Genomic DNA, 20,855 nt, shown 5'->3' with positions numbered 1-20,855 from the left:
TCTTGCCGTCCACCTCCATCTTTTTATGCTTTTTGCCTCTAGCCAGGCCTCTATCAAAATGTATAATGAAATTTTAATTGAATTATCAGTAAATTCACCAAAAAAAGCGGTGAAATTATGGGTTTTCCATTTACAGTTAACAGATAGCGAAGAGCTGATGATGGAAACTGAATAAATGTGGAATAATTAATATTACTCTCATGTTCGCTGTTAACAAACTGTGAGTAATGTAATTAAACTCGTTTCCATTGTGGGTTTTACCTTAAACACATCTTTTCAAACTTAATTTCTTAATGTCTACAGGCTGGATGGAAACTATTCGGTGTCTTTGCTGGTAAAAGTGGAAGCAAATGACCCCACAAGGTAAGAGAAAATGGTAAAAGCCCTGAATTATATCTGCGTTAAAGCTGAAGTCGCCTGATTTGTGCGGTCAGCTGCAGGCCGAAGCAGTTGCCCTGCATGCAGAGGGTGATGAGCACAGAGATGAGTGTGGACATTTGTGGCTTCGGGCTGCAGAAAGCTACTCCACCTCAGATTAAGACCCCCCTGAAGAATGTTTTGAGTCGTAGTGACAGCTGCAGCAATGTTTATAGGTCAAGGTTTTGTGCAGCGGGGAAAACAACAAGCTGCACAGGTGATTTCTGTTTTCTGCTTTCTGCTTTAGGTCTGAATGACGGATGATTCCCTGAAACCAGCAGAACAGATAAAGTGGTGCTCGTGCAGATCAAAGGCAGGTGGAAGGAAAAGTGCAGATGTGAGGGTAAATGTGCTGATGTGCTGTTGATGCTGCACTGGGCCGGATTATAGCCTCTTCAGCAGGACTCTGCAGTTGATCCAACCACCTTTAAGGATTTGGATGTCATGCCTCTTATCTTTAAATGCATTTAAAGATGCACATTGTGCATTTTTTCCCCCCCAGTGGCAACATATTGTAAACAGAGATAATACTCTGTTTAGTTCAGCTCAATTATGTGGCACCAAATGATGTATAAAGTGTTTTTATAAAACCTTAAACGGCCAACATTTACCCACTTAAACGGGCCAAAAGCAGGACTCATTAGTTCTACCTGCAGGTCGTGCTGCTGCAGTGAGCAGATCTTCTGATTTTCAATTAAATTCAGTTCAATTCAATCATGCTTTATTCATCCCCAAAGGGGGGAAAGATAATGCTGCAGTATTAATTATTATTAAAAATGGACAACAAGATAAAATATGAATCAGCTGACAAACATGTAGAAAGTTGAAGTGCAGCCAGAGAGGAAGGAGAGGCGGAAACCTTGTTGTTTCTGTCGCTTAGCAACAGCTCAGCTGATGATGTCACACACAGCGTCAGCAGGACGGAGTAGAAAATAATGTCTTTTAGTCATTTCGGTGCACGGGAAGAAAACCAAAGGGAACTAAGACTGTGGAAAACAGTCCAGTTTCACACAGAACTGCAGTTTCTGTAGAACTCAGAACTGTTGTTGCTTTGGGTTTAAAATCAGTTTGTTTTTTATGTCCTGGACCTTCTAACTTAGAGCAGCAACTCAGACAGGAAGGTCCAGGATGAGAGGCAGATGGACCCTTCCTGGTTCTGGTTCTGGTTCTGGTTCTGGTGGAGGTTTCTTCCTGTTAAAAGGGAGTTTTTTCTCCCCACAGTCGCCTCGTGCAGCTCAGGACGGGGATTGGATCAGAGAGAAGTTTCAGTGCAGTCTGCTGGTTTCCTGAGCTAGATTTGATTGGATCATGATTGTTTTACAGTGAATTGGACCGTAATTGTATCTTTGAAGTGCCTTGAGATGAAATTTGTTGTGCTTGATGAACCTTTCAGTTCTTATCTCTGATCTGCCTTATTCTTGCTTTTCTAAACGCCAGCTTTGGAAGAAGGAGTCCGAACCAACATGTCTTGGATCTCCTGGTGCTATTTAGACTCTTTCATGACTGGTAAAAGAAATAAAAGAATGTCATTATGCACAGACTCCTCAGGTCCAATGAATGCATTTATCCCACAACATGCAGCATTACTTTTGAAGCATGGATGTTCACTCCAGGTCTTTCTTGGGGCATCTTTTGGTTTGATTTCTGCTTTCGTCTCAGCTGCTCAGCCGACAGAGCAGCTCGTGTTCTACAGCAGCTTCAGATTGTTGCAACTTCAGCTTAATGGGTGTGAGAGCAAAACATCTCCATCTCTGAGAGTTTAAAGACATGATTCTATTGGTCTGTTGGCTTCTGCATGATGAGCTGCGATTAACGGTCAGACATTAAACACTACAAGTGGTTTGAGAGGTCCTGTTTTCTGTGCTGTAGCCTGGGCGCGCTGATGATGATGTGCAATTTCGTGAGTTAAATGGGGAACTCCGGTATTTTTAAACCTCATTTCTGGCATGAAATACGTTCATCTACTCACAGTTTGGTGAAAGTCGGCGTCCTTCTGAAGATATTTAGATAACTGGAGATCCATATAACGGAGTGAACGGGGCTTAGAGGATGCAGCCTCTAAATAAGGCATTATCTGTCTTTATTTCACCAATACTTTAAGAAGAATGAATGAATGAACGTGTGCTATAGCTCTGTTAGCTCATAGCTCTGTTAGCTCATAGCTCTGTTAGCTCATAGCTGCTGTTATGTGGCTACTTGCAGCTATAGGAGAGCTAACAGAGGGATTTCTACACAGGCACTCTACTGGGACCCCTTCATCCACAGCATGGCTGCAGCACAGCTCATTCACTCCGGTAAGAACGTCCATCTTACTCAAAGTCGTCGTTCACGTTGTCAAAATCTGATAAATATCCTGCCATGTTGCACAAAACTATCAGCAGCAAACTCTGTGTGAAGTTAGATAAAGTTTAGATAAATGCATGCGACACATTTTCCCCAAAATGAAAGACTCTCCTCTTTATGTTCCGACTTCTTAAAAACATAAGAAGGTATTGTGTCAAGATAAAGACATTCAATATAATTTTAAAATAGTTTTTCAATGATTTTTATTTCATTAAGTAAGTTTGTACTGAACTGAGAAAGCTTCACTGCACCATCGTAGGAAGAAAAATACAGATTTTTCACTACAACACACCTCAGTGGAAAAGTGAGATAAACAAAGCACAGTGTACTTATATATATATATATCTATATAATAAATATATATGTCTATATATATATATAGAGAGAGAGAGAAATGTATATTTATAGACATATGAGAAATACATATAAGAAGTATTTTTGGCAGGAAAACCATTAAAAAAAAGTTTAAATAATTGTAATTTCACGTAGAAACACACAATTCAGTGAATGCAGTGTTACTGACACAGTGTCCTCTTCTGAGGGGGTGCACACAAAACTAAAAACTGTAAAAGTCCATTTTCGTGCTACATTTCAATAAACAAAAATATCTAAACACAAATATACCTCGACACATTTAGACGGACAGTAAATATTTCATACAAACACTCGTGTTTCACAGTGTGCTGCTGACTGTGAGGGAGTCAAAGTGGAAAAAAGTTTCAAAGCTGTACAAAAGCTACAGAGTGAGCCGCAAAGCACCTGGACGTCACTGTGGTGGGGATATACTCTAAGCTGTGCGTTAACGGGTCCAGGAGGTGAGCTAATGCATGCGGAGACTGAGGAGCACCGTTAATCAGATGCTAGCTGTGATGCATCTGGTGCTTTTTACCGCCTCTTATGCACAAGTTTAAAGGACAAAACCATTAAAACAGCATAAGTGATTTACAGTAGGAGAGTAGTCTTTTTCACATGCTAAAGTCATGATTATTATAACATCTGTAATCTCTCAGGGAGACATGAAAACGGATGCCTGGCCTGCCATTATTAGCCCTGTTAGCTTTAGCCCCGTCACCAGATGAAAACGTAGCATTTTACGCCTCTAGAAACAACGTATGACCACACTCAGGAAGGGTGATTGAATCAAAGAAAAGTTTCAGTGTTTTTGTTGGTTTCATTAGTTTGGCAACATCTTTTGACCTGGCATTGCTTAAAGTGGATTCATGTGTATTCTATTTGGATTATGATTATATCACAGTGGATTTGGACTGTAATTAGCTTGAACTGGATCTCTGAAGTGACTTCTGATGACATTTATTGGGATTTGACGCTGTATAAATGACACTTTTATATTATTTTACTAATATAAATGTTGGTGTGCCAGAGTGAAGCTCTCCTCACCATTTAAATGTAATTATTTTTAATATTTCTACTGGAAAAATGACATTTTCCAACTTCAAACCCCCCGTTTTTCCACCTGAAGAGGGAGTTGTCATGGTGGCCTGCTGCACCACGTTCAGATTAAAAACCCCAGAGGCAGCGTGGGACAAGGAGTCACTGAGGCAACTTTATACTTTATCTGTACATTTCGAACGTGCTGAACGCTTTAGTATTTTCACAAATGAGACGCTTGGAGCACCAAGGTCAGGCTGAGTCTGATTTAACATAAATGCAGGAGTAATTTCACTCTCAGCTGCATAATCCAGGCACATTAGTCTGACTTTGAGAAATTAGATTTAATATAATTTCAGTTGGATCAATGCTTACAAGTCTTTGATTAGACTTTCCTTGTCATGTAAATGTATGAGTGAGCGAGAATGAAAGTTAATAGTATAATAAAGAATTTACTCGCTTTTAATTAAGGATCCGAGGGTTAATTGTAGCTGCCATATCCTGCTTTTGTTTGAAGTGTCACTTGTGCACGTTCTCAGAAATAAACGCTACATGTTCACAAGCTGCAATATGTAGTTGGCCAATAGGGGCAGTGTGGGGCCAATCTTGATTGGATTTGGCATCATAAGGTCAGCAGTTGTATAAATGGTGGTTGTACGGAAACTACCTGATGTGTCTTTGCCACTGAATTTAGCTGCCGAGAGATCAGAACCATTTGTTTTTCCCTTTCTGGATCATCTGGTGTGCCACATTGAATCCCCCGGTAACAAATGTAGTGCATTTTGCTATTACTGGCCATACTGGAACTGAACATTGGTCTCCTCTCTGCTATCTCGCTAGCTACCTAAATAGTGCTTGTTTGCTGGTTCATAAGGCACATGTTGCCAGAGAGGCTTTATGCTAAATGCTAACGTGTGAAACAGTTTATATTCGTAGTTTCTAGAAATGTAAAATAACCACGTTGGCCTCGGTTTGTTTCCTTTTACAGGCTGTTTCTGTCCGCTTCAGTGGTGGCAAAAAATGTTGAATTTGTGCATTAATCAGCATAAATACAACACTATTTCAGATTTTCTCCATTTTTTTCTTTCTTTTTTGTTAGTTTTCTTATTCCGGACACAATTTTCAAGAGTAATTTATTTCAGAGGGCAGAAATTTAGAAGGTTTTGTGGGGGGTGGGGGTCTGTTTTAAGGCAAGCCATGACGTTTTCACAAAGTTACCCAAACAGTGAGCAAAAATCTAAGTAAAATGTGGTTTAAAACAAAGCATAGCTTTAAAACTAAAGCATGCATGGGAAGTTTCTCGGTGAGATGAACTCCTTCCTCGTTCCCTCTTCTCTACTAAACCCAACGTACAACCTAATACGGACTTTATCGGCTCATATCGGCTGCACATGCTGCCTTTCTCACTCCAGTTGTTGCATGTGGTAGGCATGCATTTCCTTCACAATGAAAGCCCTTCTAAAAACAGGAAGATTAATATCCAGTTAAATTCAGAAGGTGCTTAAAAGTGTAAAGTAACAGCTTTGTGTATGTATTTTTCTAGTTAGTTACCAACTAACAAGAAAATTAAGCTAGCTAGCATTTTTCAGTAGCTCATGTTAGCTAGCTCTGATTCACTGACGCGCTAAAGATGATATGTTAGCATATAAGCTAAATTTAACTGCAATGCTACATCGGAAATACTGGGCAAACAATAATGCATGAAAGACTTTCATGCCACCAACATACTGTTTCACTTACAGCTGCTCTGAATATCGGAGGTTTTTAAAAAAGAAGACGCATTGGACAGAAGCTTGATAAGACTTGCTAGCTTGTTATATCACGATAAATATTGTTAGCATCATTTCTCTGTAACACTCAGTCTTTTAAAAATATCATTAGCTTACACAAAACTAATGTAATCATATCAAATTTCATAACTGTTTAGTTCTAATTTGGTCTCAAACACACGGGACAAAAATTTCTGGCTCTTTAGTCGCTTTGTGCTTCATATCTGAAACAGGTAACCGTCTTTCTGCTGTTTGGTGCTGAGCAGGTGTTATTATCAGAGCTTTTTTAAGGTGATGAACAGCAAAGTAGTGGGACTACAGGAGGACTTGTATCCAAGGATAAAACTAATCTTTTGACCTGAGGGAAACTGCAGAAAGAGTGACCTATATGTTCACCACTGAGTGTAGTGCAACATTTCCTCGTTTTTTCAGTATATTCTACTAATGATCTTATCCAGAAACCATAATTTGATGTTCTTTTCTTGTTTCCACGTTGAAGTTTTACTACAGATCAGAGTTTTAGTGTTTACCTTTAGCCAATCAAAAGTGCTCAGTAACATAAAAGAGAAGGAAACTCCATTCATGAAAACAGCTGTAAACATACAGAAAACAATAACAACACGTGTCTTAAAAGGGCTTAAAATGTGTTTTTGCAGCAGCTCATTTGGAGGGATCCAGGTCTTTAATGACTGGTTCTCTGTTCAGGTAAGTGGCCCAATAGACGAGGTTAAAACTCCCGAAAAGCACCGGGAACATGATCCGGGAGATGCGGTCGATCTTACTGACGCTGTTGAAGGTCTTCTTGTTCTGCTCAGGCTTGGTTTCTGTCGTGTTTTTGTTGGGCTCGTTCAGGCCACACTTGGAAATGGTGGGCAGCGTAGAGTCTTTCGTGATGTTGGGTGCGTAGTTAGCCACGGCCACGGCGTAGGCGTTGTTTTTCTTCATGACAGCGGCTTCTTTTTTCTGCAGGGAAAACGCCACAGCGTTAGAGGCCTTTTGTTTCCTTCAGTTTAATGTTTAATAATGATATCAAATGATAAAATGATATTTTAAATTAGGACATTTAAGCCACTGTTATTAGCAGAACAATTAATATTTTCTATGTTTAAGACAAACCTTTAGTCTGCTTTATGTGGGATTTTCTGGCTCTTTGGACCACGTTAATACTCAGTTATGTTGAGTTACGGTTGTAAATTGACAAAGCATTTAACTGGACAACAGTCCTTGTTCCAGCATGCAAGCACAAGAGGGGAATCAATTTACTGTCCACTATAACTATTGATTGCGATCCAGACAGTGTGGAAATGCATTTAGCGACTATGCTGCACACAGATGGAATAAACACCCTGCTGATGATAATTATACCCCCAACTATAGCCACTTCAGCGGTTTTCCTGTGCCTTTGTTGAATTAAATTTGATATCTTATCTATATATCTTTATTGAACCTGTGTGAACCTTTTTCCTACAGTGTTTTATAAGCATCTTAATGGCTTTATTCAAGCCCTTTGAGCTGCCTTGGTGTATAAAATGTGCTGCACAAATAAACCTGCCCTGCCTTTATGATAAAATCCGATTTTTTTTTTTTTAGTTAATTCCACTCCCAACTGCATTAAATTAGCCAGACTTTGAACATTTTCATACAGTTTCAGTTGGACTAAAATGTATTTTAAATCTGGTTTTGGTCACACCAACAAGGCTATGGGAAGGATCCAGTCTTCAGCTGTGATACAACCAATGCTTAACAGCTGACAAGGTGTTGTTTTCAGCAACCGCTGCTCATTTTTCCCACTCCAAACATACCCAGAGAGCTCGATATAATCTCCCCGCAGCACTGATAAGGTAACAGTTGAGATTTCCGTCTGATTACACTTCCTCGTGAGCCGTGTTTGTGCAACACTGCACATGGAGTTGTGCTCTCAGTCACACTCTCCTGCAGACACAGCTCTCGCTCAGCTTCCTCGGGTCTCCTTACATCTTCTTAATCACATTTCACAGAGTGGGAACTGACAGGGACAGAGGCTTTGATATCTTTTTAATAACCTCCTCAGTTGGCTTCAAGTCAGCTTGTCAGTCAGTTTCTGAGATGAGCTTGTAGTTGTTGAGTGATACGAGCGTCAGACTCTGAATGTGCCATCGGAAAAGCAAAATCTAGACCTCTAAAGTCCTGATGATCAAAGGGAAAGCATGTTAAGATCAGATTTTACTGATAGTATGATTATAGATTCCATCCATCCATTTCCATTAATACAACTCAGGGTTGGGGGGGGGGGTTCTGTAGCCTATCCCAGCTGTCATCGGGTGAGATGCGGGGTATTTGAAGCCATCATAAGATAAGATACCTTAACTGCAGCCTGAAGAGCTTAAGGTGATAAACACAGGAAATGAACACATGCAGAGCAGAGTTTTACAACCATTTCCAGTTGGATGAACAGTCTGTGGCTGTACTCTAACAGCCACCTCTCAGCTGATCGTCGCTCTACAGTTTTCTGCTGATAGATTTACAGACGAGTGGGTTCGTGTCAATGTTGAGCGGCAACATTTGCCAAATCTGAAGCTGGTTATACACGATTTTACATGCGACTGCAGACAGAGAACTGATTAGATCACGTTAAATTGTTATTTACAATGTGGAAAAAGAGTCAAAGCTGCTAAAAAATACAGATGGATTCAAAGAAAGAAGAAGAAAAACATACAAAACATGCATTTGATGTGCAAAGACCTTGAAAGTATAGAGAAAAACAGCAAACTGAATGTTGGAAAACGGTGTCTGCAAATGGCAGAAAGACAAAATGATATAAATCTAAGTCTGCAAAACAACTTTAGTACACAGAAAACTACCTGATGGCACCAGGCAGAACACCATCCACTAACTCCACCTCACACTTCTCCAACCGCCGGAAAATGATTTATTTCAGTGGAAAAAAACAGTTTAGAATTGAAAGGTTACCATTTATCTTTAGCTGATCGTTTGTGTGTTTAGTTTCAGTGTGAAATCGTTTCATGTGGATCTTTGTGTGCAGTCGCTCACAGCAGTTTGACCTCAGGACCGTGGACTGTGGCGAGTTTTAAGACATCGCCTGTCATGTGTAATAAAGAAGCAGGTCAGCCTCGGTCCTCAGGAAGAGGGTTCAGGGCTGCTAGGATGACTAATGAGGAGAGGGCATTTTCTGTCATACTGGCTATAAAAAGCTGCAGTCTGTGTTACTCATCTGAGCAAACTGTCATCATGCTTCTTTCTAAATATCACAGTATAAAAGTTTAACATCAGCTTGATTAAACTGTCTGGTTAGGTTCTGGTTTCAGTTGTTTCCCTGGTACCGATGAGGACAGGTGCCCTCCATTCAACAGGATGTTTCTGTATTTATCAGACGCTTTTATCCAAAGCGACTTACAAATGAAGATATAACAGCTTTATAAAAAGCTAACAATAAGCTACATAGAAGGAACCCAGGAGTCCGACTCTGTCAGAGGGGACAGAGTAGAGATAGGGTGCAGGCATAGAAGGAAGTGCAGAAAGATAAAGGTCAGAGATAGAGGGGGAGGGAAGTACAAGGTAAGTGCTGGGATAGGAGATGCTCTCTGAAGAGCTGGGTTTTCAGGAGCTTCTTGAAGATAGACAGGGACGCCCCTGTTCTGGTAGCGCTCGGTAGGTCATTCCACCATCGTGGGACGACACATGAACAGAGTTTGGATTGTCTTAGGCGTGGTGTAGGAGCTGCTAGACGACAATCCTGGGACCAACGGAGGGACCCAGTTGGGACATAAGCACCCAACAGTGATCTGCGACTGCCTTACCTTGTCATTGACGATACTCTTTCCATCCCAGGCCCAGCCTCGCTTGGTGAAGTAGTTGACAGTAGCAAACTCAATGAGAGCGGAGAAGACGAAGGCGTAGCAGACGGCGATAAACCAATCCATAGCGGTGGCGTAGGCCACTTTGGGCAGTGAATTACGGGCACTGATACTCAGGGTGGTCATTGTGAGAACTGTAGTCACACCTGGAAGGAAAGAAAATTATACTGAGTATGAGACGGCCTACGTTAATGAGTAAAAGGTATATAAAGAGAGGCTCTGGTAGCCCAGTATTAAACACTCAAACAAGCTCAAGCGGTATGAATTGGAATCACATTTAATATGCCATTAGCTCAACATATGGACCCTTGGATCGATGAAATGTACCATAAAATGGTCTATGGATTAATTCTACAGTTAAAAGTTGGTTCACTAACTGGTTGCAGATTTTCTGGGTCAGCAGGATAATTATTCCAGCACAGAGTGAGCAGACTTCCCACCATTTAAGAAACTAATCAACCAGCCACCTGCTAGATGCTCCACTCACATCTAGTGGTGAAAGGGACTCATCAACCCTTACAACGCACCATCAGACATAAAGTCTGGAAATTATTTGGATTCATAAGAAGGAGGAAACATTGGACAAAATTGGTGAGAAATCTCACCTGGTGAGACATCACGGTGCAGCCCTGAATGCTAACAGAGCTAACATTACAACACAGACACAGATACCTGAATGCTAACATTACAACAAAGACACGGATACCTGAATGCTAACATTACAACACAGATACCTGAATGCTAACATTACAACAAAGACACGGATACCTGAATGCTAACAGAGCTAACATTACAACAAAGACACGGATACCTGAATGCTAACATTACAACAAAGACACGGATACCTGTATGTTAACATAGCAACAAAGACACTGATACCTGTATGCTAACATTACAACAAAGACACTGATACCTGAATGCTAACATTACAACAAAGACACTGATACCTAAATGCTAACATTACAACAAAGACACGGATACCTGTATGTTAACATTACAACAAAGACACTGATACCTGAATGCTAACATTACAACAAAGACACGGATACCTGAATGCTAACATCACAACAAAGACACGGATACCTGTATGTTAACATAGCAACAAAGACACTGATACCTGTATGCTAACATTACAACAAAGACACTGATACCTGAATGCTAACATTACAACAAAGACACTGATACCTGAATGCTAACATTACAACAAAGACACTGATACCTGTATGCTAACATTACAACAAAGACACGGATACCTGAATGCTAACATTACAACAAAGACACGGATACCTGAATGCTAACATTACAACAAAGACACGGATACCTGTATGTTAACATAGCAACAAAGACACTGATACCTGTATGCTAACATTACAACAAAGACACTGATACCTGAATGCTAACATTACAACAAAGACACTGATACCTGAATGCTAACATTACAACAAAGACACGGATACCTGTATGTTAACATTACAACAAAGACACTGATACCTGAATGCTAACATTACAACAAAGACACGGATACCTGAATGCTAACATTACAACAAAGACACGGATACCTGTATGTTAACATAGCAACAAAGACACTGATACCTGTATGCTAACATTACAACAAAGACACTGATACCTGAATGCTAACATTACAACAAAGACACTGATACCTGAATGCTAACATTACAACAAAGACACTGATACCTGTATGCTAACATTACAACAAAGACACGGATACCTGAATGCTAACATTACAACAAAGACACGGATACCTGTATGCTAACATTACAACAAAGACACTGATACCTAAATGCTAACATTACAACAAAGACACGGATACCTGAATGCTAACATTACAACAAAGACACGGATACCTGAATGCTAACATTACAACAAAGACACGGATACCTGAATGCTAACATTACAACAAAGACACGGATACCTGAATGCTAACATTACAACAAAGACACGGATACCTGAATGCTAACATTACAACAAAGACACGGATACCTGAATGCTAACATTACAACAAAGACACGGATACCTGAATGCTAACATTACAACAAAGACACGGATACCCGAATGCTAACATTACAACAAAGACACTGATACCTGAATGCTAACAGAGCTAACATAACAACAGAGACACAGATTCTGAAGAGTTGTCTTATTTATTGATAAAAATCTTACGGTGTGTTGAGGGTGAACTCAGAGCTTTGGTAAAAGATACCAGCTGACTTTCACATTAAAACACAGAATGAAGTTAATCAAGAAGCTGTTCTATGAAATAATATATTTTAAATAAAACATCTATTTAAAGGCAGACAACCAAAGCCACATTCATAAAAATGACTTGTTTTCATCTAGTGTAAAAATAAAAGAATAAAAGACGACATTGAGTTCTTTAAAAACATATTGTCCCCGAGTCGTACCCCATCTTCAGAATATACCAAAAACATGACCAGAAGCACATTTTATGCTTCGAGTCATTTTCCCCGGATCCTTTGTGCATAGCTGCAGAGCTTGTTAGCATTTCCACAACCTTAAACTCAAACCTGCATCTGAGTAACGAAGCCTCTGCCCCCCCCCCTGCTCACGCTACCCCCTCTGTGTCGACACGGTGTAAAAGGATAATGTGCTTTCCCTTTCATGTCGAACTCCCCACTACGTGCACACGCACACACACACACACCTTATCCACTGCCATATGTCATCAGTTGTGCTTTTTGCCTTCATTCACACCAGATGCAAATCTCTGAAAACTCTTTGGTTTTCATCTCACTATAATTAAGATGTGAAGTCGTACAGAAGGTAAGTGTTTCAATGAAAAGTGGAATCAGAATCATGAATCAGACCAGAGAAAAGAAGCATTACTGGAAACACAACCAAAAGGCACTTTGATAAGATAAGAGAAGCGTATGTTAATATTCGACCTAACTTCAAAGTAAAAATGTTTTTCAATTAGTTTTCTTTTGTTTTATAGGACTCTTCATCCTGTGAGCCAGAAAAAAAACAACTGATTTACTGTTGTTTGAGGGCGGCTCAAACTGTATGTTCGCATTAAATAATTACAGCTGATATTTGAGGCTAAATCAGTCCCAGAAAAGCTTGGATGCAGGTGTCTTTGGGCCTGAAGTTTGGATTTATGGGGGTTTTTCTTGCAGAGCTCAAACATGCAGACTGATTGCAGCATTATGAATGTGAAGAGGAGGAGATTCTCCATTTATCTGAATTAACAGAGGAGGACATTATCAGAACAAGTTGCCTCTTTATTCTTTAAAAACTGAGCTGGAACTGAGCTTATAGCAGCTTTTTATTCTCATTGTGTTGCTTTTTATTATTACCAACATTTTCTTTTCTTATTCGAGACTAATCTGAAGGCTTGTTGCTGGACTCGTCCACATTTTCAGTTAATTTATGTGAAAACGCGGCAGTTAAATGGAGATAAATTAAATGTAACATTAAATTTGCAAATGAGACGTGCCATTAATATGATCTCTACAAACGTCCGGCAGACGACAGGCAGTAAATCAAACACCGAAATGTCTATTTTTGGGTGAAAACTGGGTTTTATTTCATAAAACACAATATTACATGAAACTAATCACAGGGAAATTAAAAAAAAGTATTATTCTAAGCTAATTTAGATATGCATTTACTTTCCGTCTGCAGTGGAATCAGTAAAACGCTGCCCTGAAATTCATGTCCAGTTTCAATTTAATTATAAAATCAACCCAGACCCAGAAATCACAGCGTTCACAAACCCGATTGTTGTGACTTAAACAGAGACAGAAGCTCATTTGCTGTAGATGGTTTGCAGCCTATTTATAGGATGACTCATCCCTGAACCTCTTTCAGGTCATAATTTCCCCAGAGAACACTCTGGGCCACGTGTATTGACAATTTGAGTTGTGTGCAATTTTGGATATTTATGGTCCCCAGAGACAGAGGAGGCTTTGTTTCAGGTGACATTTTAAGGCTGAAATTTACACTTTGTACAAAGCAAGCCAAGAAAAATATACCTGAGCTTCCTTCTTGTGCCACAATGTACTTTGTGTGAATATATAAAGAAATTAAGGGGAATAAAACAAGGTGTAATGATTAGTTAATGCTGCCGTCTGTGTCTTTTTCCTTTGAAACTGGTCAAATTGACATAATTCTTCCAATAAACTAACATAATGACACAAATGGTATCGTTGAAAAAGGTTCTTTATAATCATCACATAAAGTTTTAACAATAATAGAAAAATCATCCAGTTTAAGGAATGATTTTAAGACTAAAAAGACTGCAACACATGTTCTGATTAACGTTTAATGCGATTTAAACTGCATTTTATGCAGCCGTCACATCACAACCTGGGGCAGAGCCTGTTTGGTGCAGTCGACAGTAACCGGGTTGGACCAACAGGTGCTGCAGAGGACAGACTGGGAGACAGAATCACTGAGAATCTAACAAATGGAAAATAAAATGGGTCTGTGCACCAACTCTCTCCTTCATTAGCTGAGCTACTGTACCTGCAGGCTCCTGATAAAATGTTCACCTGTCAGCTGCAACACACAGAGCTACAAAGTCTGTTGGCGCTCATCCTAACTTTAACCTTCATCAGCACCTCTGTAATTAATCGGATCGGCCTCTCTCACCACAGGCCTTGAAGTTAGCTTTAATTATAGCACTTTTTTAGAAGACCTCTCTTGATCCGGAGGTTTTAGCCAACTGCAGAACTATATCTAACCTTTCTTTTATCTCTAAAATCTTGAGAAAAAGTTGTTTAAAATGACTAACTAACCATTAGCAGAACAATGGTCGACATAAAGAGATTCAGTCCGGATTTAGAGTGACAATATTGACAATATTCTTGGTTCTGTTGTGGTTCTGTTAGACCTTAATGCTGCTTTTGGCAAGACATTGACCACATCATCAGGATCAAGGATGCTCCTTTGAACTGGTTTAAGTCATATTTATCTGATAGATTTCAGTTTCTGCATGTAAATGACGCTTCCTCCTCGTTAATTATGGCGTTCCACAGGGCTCTGGACTTGGACCAACCTATTATGCTTCTCTTGGTCACAATATTTAGGAAGCAAGACGTACATTTATCTCTGTTAACTGATGATTCTCAGCTCTATTCCTTAAAGACACCCGACTCATTTAATCAGTTACTGAAGCTACATGCCTTTCTCTAATTGTCTATTTATGAATTACGGTAAGGCTAAATTAAGCTAGTTGGTTTTGGCCCAAAAAACCTCAGAGATTAATTTTCTAACCATATAATTAATTAATTAATAGTGTTTCCCTGTCCTCCAGCACTACTGAGGAACCCTTAATGAATAAGAGCCGTCTTTTAATCCAAGATCTCTTCAGCAGCCTTCTTCTGCAGAACATTTTCAAAGTACGGAGCATCTTTTCTCAGCGTTTCAGTCATCCAGGTGTTTCCAAAGATTTGGCATTCGTAGATACGACTTTGAAATCATCTAAAAATCATGCAACTTAACTCTTTCCCCAGTTTAACAGAGATGCTTCTTCGACTCCTCTGTCAAACCATCTGTAATGTGGACATTACTGTCCTCAGAGTCTCCTTCTCCTTGAGATGTAAGTGAACCCCTCAGTCTGGACCTGCACTGCACTGCGTATACAACACCACTCGGTTTGTGTTTGGGTCTTTTGTCCTTGGGTTGAATTTTGGGTTTAAAATGCACCAAAATGTGTGAACCAATGGACACATACTGTTGTTTTTCTCAGATCCATCCCTATCTGGCACTAATCCACCACAGCAGCAAATGAATGTTGATCTCAAGGCTATAAAACAGAGAGGAAACATGGGTGGTTTCACCATGCTGATGGAACAGATGTTCAGCAGAAGAGTAAATCAAGAAGTCTTTGAATATTTTAAGAATATGCACTTTTTGCCTGATTTAAAATGCAACAGCTCTACTTTGTGTTCATGTATGTCTATTTAAGTGTTTAAGTGTTTTTAAACTTTGGCTGAATTGGAACAACAAAGATTCAGACAAACCCATCTCCTCAGTTTGAGGGTGTTGTTTCTGTTGCTTGGCAACAACTCAGCTGATGATGTCACACACGGCGTCAGCAGGTAACTCAGGTGAACTCTCAGCAGACAACATGGACAGAAACTCACAGCCAGCAGTTCAACATCTGGGCTGCAGAGACGCTCCAGGATTCCACCATCTGCTGTTAACCAGCTCTGTGATCCTCCTCCTTTACTGTTAGCGCTCTGTCTGCAGTCTCTGTCTGCCCGGATAGTCTTAAAGCTGAGCAGAGAGCTGTTAGAGCTGTTCCTGCAGCCAGGTCCAGGATTCCACCATCTGTTGTTAACCAGCTCTGTGATCCTCCTCCTTTACTGTTAGCGCTCTGTCTGCAGTCTCTGTCTGCCCGGATAGTCTTAAAGCTGAGCAAAGAGCTGTTAGAGCTGTTCCTGCAGCCAGGTCCAGGATTCCACCATCTGTTGTTAACCAGCTCTGTGATCCTCCTCCTTTACTGTTAGCGCTCTGTCTGCAGTCTCTGTCTGCCCGGATAGTCTTAAAGCTGAGCAGAGAGCTGTTAGAGTTGTTCCTGCAGCCAGGTCCAGGATTCCACCATCTGTTGTTAACCAGCTCTGTGATCCTCCTCCTTTACTGTTAGCGCTCTGTCTGCAGTCTCTGTCTGCCCGGATAGTCTTAAAGCTAAGCAGAGAGCTGTTAGAGTTGTTCCTGCAGCCAGGTCCAGGATTCCACCATCTGTTGTTAACCAGCTCTGTGATCCTCCTCCTTTACTGTTAGCGCTCTGTCTGCAGTCTCTGTCTGCCCGGATAGTCTTAAAGCTGAGCAGAGAGCTGTTAGAGCTGTTCCTGCAGCCAGGTCTCTGCCTGATATTCCTGCTGTGTCCTCATCAGGGCTCCAAGCTCGTCCATTTTATCCACCAGAGATCTCACATTTCCCCTGATGATCAGGGGAAGAAATGCTTTAAACTTCCTCCTCGTTGTCCTTTTCTTCAACTCATCTCTATTTGTTGGTCTCAATCGGTCACTTCCACATGCAAGCAACTTTCCCATCGCCACGGTGACGCATCATAACCGATGTAAAAATATTTATTTCCCTCATTTATATGGAACAACTCGACATGAAATGGACGATAGACCAGTGGAAGAACGCCATCTCCTCTGATGAATCATCACTTTTTCTTTGTTCAGGATGAATTTGTGCGTTAGATCCTGACCTCCTAAACCCAACCATGACACATGGAGACTGCATTTATAATTCTCTTGCTCCTGTAAAAGCTTCTGCTTCTGCTACTTCTAAGTGAATTTGTCACTGTAACTGTTTCCAAGTGGCGGCGCCATCTACCAGGGAGCTAAGCATTGATTCAGACCTCCACAGTCACCAGATCTTAACAGAATCAAACATCTCTGGTGAGTTTTGCTCCCCCTGCCGTCATCTCTGAATGAACCCAAACAGGTTCTGATGGAGAAATGATTGAAAACTCCCTGATTCGCTGTCCAAAATGTTTAGCTCTGTTCCCGGATGTAATGAAGCAGCTACTGCTTCCTGTTCTGAGCGTTTCAGTGTTGGCTGGAGGTTGGATTCTGCTGGGGCCTCATCTGTCCCACCTTTCCTCACTTTGCTCTTTTTCCCCCTGTTTAATTTCTCAAATGATTTTCTGTCCCTGTGACATTATTGTGGTTATTAACTTGTGTTTCCCTGTTCCAGCAGGTATCCTTTGAATGGTGTTATGGTGTTTTTCCCCCCTCTTTTCCCTCTTTTCTGTCTTCTCAAACCCCAGCTGGTCCAGGCGGATGGCCACCCTTCCTGGTTCTGGTTCTGCCAGAGGTTTCTTCCTGGTTCTGGTTCTGCCAGAGGTTTCTTCCTGAGTCTGGTTCTGCCAGAGGTTTCTTCCTGGTTCTGGTTCTGCCAGAGGTTTCTTCCTGGTTCTGGTTCTGCCAGAGGTTTCTTCCTGAGTCTGGTTCTGGCAGAGGTTTCTTCCTGGTTCTGGTTCTGCCAGAGGTTTCTTCCTGGTTCTGGTTCTGCCAGAGGTTTCTTCCTGGTTCTGGTTCTGCCAGAGGTTTCTTCCTGGTTCTGGTTCTGCCAGAGGTTTCTTCCTGGTTCTGGTTCTGCCAGAGGTTTCTTCCTGTTAAAGGGAGTCGTTCCTTTCCACAGTCCCTCAGGCTCAGGACGGGAGATTGGACTGAAGACAAGTTTCGGTCCAATCTGTTGGTTTCCTTAGCTCGGATATTATTTTTGAATTGGCTCCATATGAATTAATTGGATTATAATTACAATGAATTGAATTCCAATTGGCTTGAATTGGACTTTATTATTTAAGTGCCTTGAGATGATGATTGTTGTAATCTGGCGCTTTATAAATAAAGTTGAATTGAATTGAATTGAATTGCCATCCCTGCAAAGTGTGACTGAAGGTTAAAATAACTCACCGAACACAGTTCTGGCCGGCACCGACTCCCGGTTGAGCCAGAAGGAGACCTGCGAGAGGATGACCGTCATGATGCAGGGCAGATAGGTCTGGATCACAAAGTATCCGATCTTCCTCTTCAAATGGAAGTGAGCTGTCATGACTGTGTATTCACCTGGAATCCAGCAACATGTGTGTCAGGCATGCATAATACTCCGTTTCATCTATTATAAATGCATCATGAAAGAGGAAATGCTTGTGGAGGAAAATCATGATTTATTGACCACTCGACCCGTTCCTGATATAACTGAATATTCACCGGGCAACACCAGGCTTTTATTATGCTGCAACCTGTTATTTGCTTTAATTCTCAGCGGTCCTGGTGGAGTTTAGAAGATGTTTTGATTCGTAGAACATTCATCAGGCTGTTTTTCTGGCCTCGTGTCGCCCTGTGATGAACTTTGGGATTTGCTTCAGCTCCCACCTTCCTGCCCAATTTTCCTCCTGGCTAAAGAATATAAATACTTAATAAAAAGAGTCGTGAAAAGGAAGGAGTTCATGGCATGGAGCACAGATGAAAGAAAGCACACTTCTCTGGAGGATAAAGAGCTCTGATGCAGACTTTTTATGATAAACTGAGACTCCACCAGCTGAAACGGAGCATGAAGGATAAACGATCTCTGCTTTTTACATCAAAACTGTGAGAAATAAAAAGATTGAAGGTTTTTAAAAAACTAATGTTTTTAAATTGAATCAATAATAGACTTTAAGTCATTTTCACCTTTTTAAATGTTTTAATTTTAATTTAAGTAATGTTCATTTAGAGAACTATGCAAAAATGGTTCCTCAATCTTTAAACTCCAGCTTTCTGAAGCTCTTTCAGAGTTTTTCTTGGGACATTTTCTGCTTTTTCATTAATTTTCAGTCCAGTTTTTTCTTTGTTCAGCCCCTTAACTCTGACCTTTGACCCATTCAGGCAGAAAAAAGGCTCCTAACTCAAGGGATGAACCAGTGTTGTGTCGACACAGAACAGACAACTTAGCAAAGAAGCCATTTTAAACTGGATCTTTAGGCACTTTGTCACAAAGACACATCATTTGTTCCCATTTCTTTAGCTGCATCTATGAAAAACAGCAAAGAAAACACAGTTTGACAGACAGAAAATAGGATTTCTGCAGCAACAAGGTGATTCCCAAAGAGCTATTAGCTGAAAACTTGGCATATCTCAGCATGGTGTGCAGTGTGTCCTTAAAACATTTGAGGAAACTGGACAAGTGGAGGACAAAAGAAGAAGTGTCAGGCCTAAAAAACTATCTCCAGCAGATGAACAGGATCTGAAAGTGATGTCCTTAAGAAAGAGGAAAAAATCCAGCTGTGACCTGACAGGACCTGAGAGATGCATCTGGACCTTCAGCTGATCCATCTACTGTTGGCCCAAGCCTCATCAGAAATGGTCTCCATGGAAGGGTGGCTGTCAAGAAGCCGTTCTTAAGGAAGGGAAACAGGGAGAAAAGGCTGAGCTGTGCCAAATGACACAAGAAGTGGACTGAAAATCAGTGGCAACAGGTCTTATGGAGGGATGAATCCTCCCCAGAGCCCGGACCTCAACATTATTGAAGCAGTGTGGGATCATCTGACAGAGAACGGAACAAAAGGCAGCCCACATCCAAAGAAGAGCTTTGGGATGTCCTTCAAGAAGCCTGGAGAACTATTCCTGAAGACTCCTTAAAGAAATGACAGAAAGCTTGTCTCAGAGGGTTCAGGCTGTGTTGGAGAATAAAGGAGCTCAGAGCAGATATTCACTTTAAAGCTGCTGAGAACTGAGAAAAAACTCTGTTTCTGCCTCAGATTCTGGATTTATATTCATGTTTGAACATGAAATCCTTACAGCTGTTTCATGTTTCCTGGAAATTTATTCATAAATGAGGGCTGGATCAAGATTTTTGCACAGTTCTGCATCATCACAATGAGAAGCTTAACAATCAGGTTTTTCTTTTACTTCTGATTCTGTTGAAGATGGACCAGAAATATGAGAATCAAATGACTTTAAGCAGTGACCTGAGGGACCACCAGCTGTTTTACAAAAGATTTCAGGCGTCAGTGTGTGTGAGCGCCTTGTTCACACTGTACTAAACACATGATAATTCTTTATTCAACGCGAACATCTTAATTTAAATCAATGCGAGAGGAGACTCATCAGTGGAAGCTGTCCATCGGTGCATGTTTAATTTTGCAAGTCAATGAGTCAAAACATGATTAAAAACCTAAATTATAATAAAATGTTCTGAACCAACCAGTGAATACATTTGCTACACAGTTTATTCTACATAAATCCTGAAAAATAAGTGAATAAATAACAATTCTGGTGATTTATTTCCAAAGTCTGAAGTAGACTTAAAGTCAGGTTATAAATTATTTTATAATAATGTTTCCTTTATAGTTCAGTGACTTTGGTGAATGAATCATCTTCTTCTGCCCCATTAATTAACCATTTAAGCAGATTTTTCTGCACAACAGATTGAGTAGAAGAAAGGAGAGGAATCAGTGGCTTGTAAGAAGTTTGAGGGAACACTTTAGAGAAATCGATCACGATAATAAGAACTTTAATTATAAGAACAGAACTTATTCAGTCAAAGTAGAGAATTTGGGATAAGTGAAGGCAAAACAATGGACACAGTTAATGAAGAG

At 40.5% G+C, this 20,855-nt stretch overlaps 1 protein-coding gene across 1 annotated transcript in view; it reads right to left on the bottom strand.

Moving 5' to 3' along the window:
* Nucleotides 1-3,188: 3,188 nt before the first annotated feature.
* gabra2a (gamma-aminobutyric acid type A receptor subunit alpha2a) overlaps nt 3,189-20,855 on the bottom strand; it is a 34,844-nt gene continuing 17,177 nt past the window's right edge. The window contains exons 8-10 of the mRNA XM_072365524.1: nt 18,190-18,342; nt 9,716-9,918; nt 3,189-6,881 (exon numbers count right to left, since the gene is read on the bottom strand). Coding sequence (XP_072221625.1) covers nt 6,579-6,881; nt 9,716-9,918; nt 18,190-18,342 — 659 coding nt within the window. The 3' untranslated portion in view covers nt 3,189-6,578. The remainder of the gene's footprint in view (nt 6,882-9,715; nt 9,919-18,189; nt 18,343-20,855) is intronic.

The sequence above is a fragment of the Leuresthes tenuis genome, unplaced genomic scaffold, assembly GCF_036924035.1.
Source record: "Leuresthes tenuis unplaced genomic scaffold, fLeuTen1.0.hap1 SCAF_15, whole genome shotgun sequence".
Classification (NCBI taxonomy): Eukaryota; Metazoa; Chordata; class Actinopteri; order Atheriniformes; family Atherinopsidae; genus Leuresthes; species Leuresthes tenuis.
The sequence above is the reverse complement of the archived record's forward strand: the minus strand, read 5'-3'. Positions and strand labels throughout refer to the sequence as shown.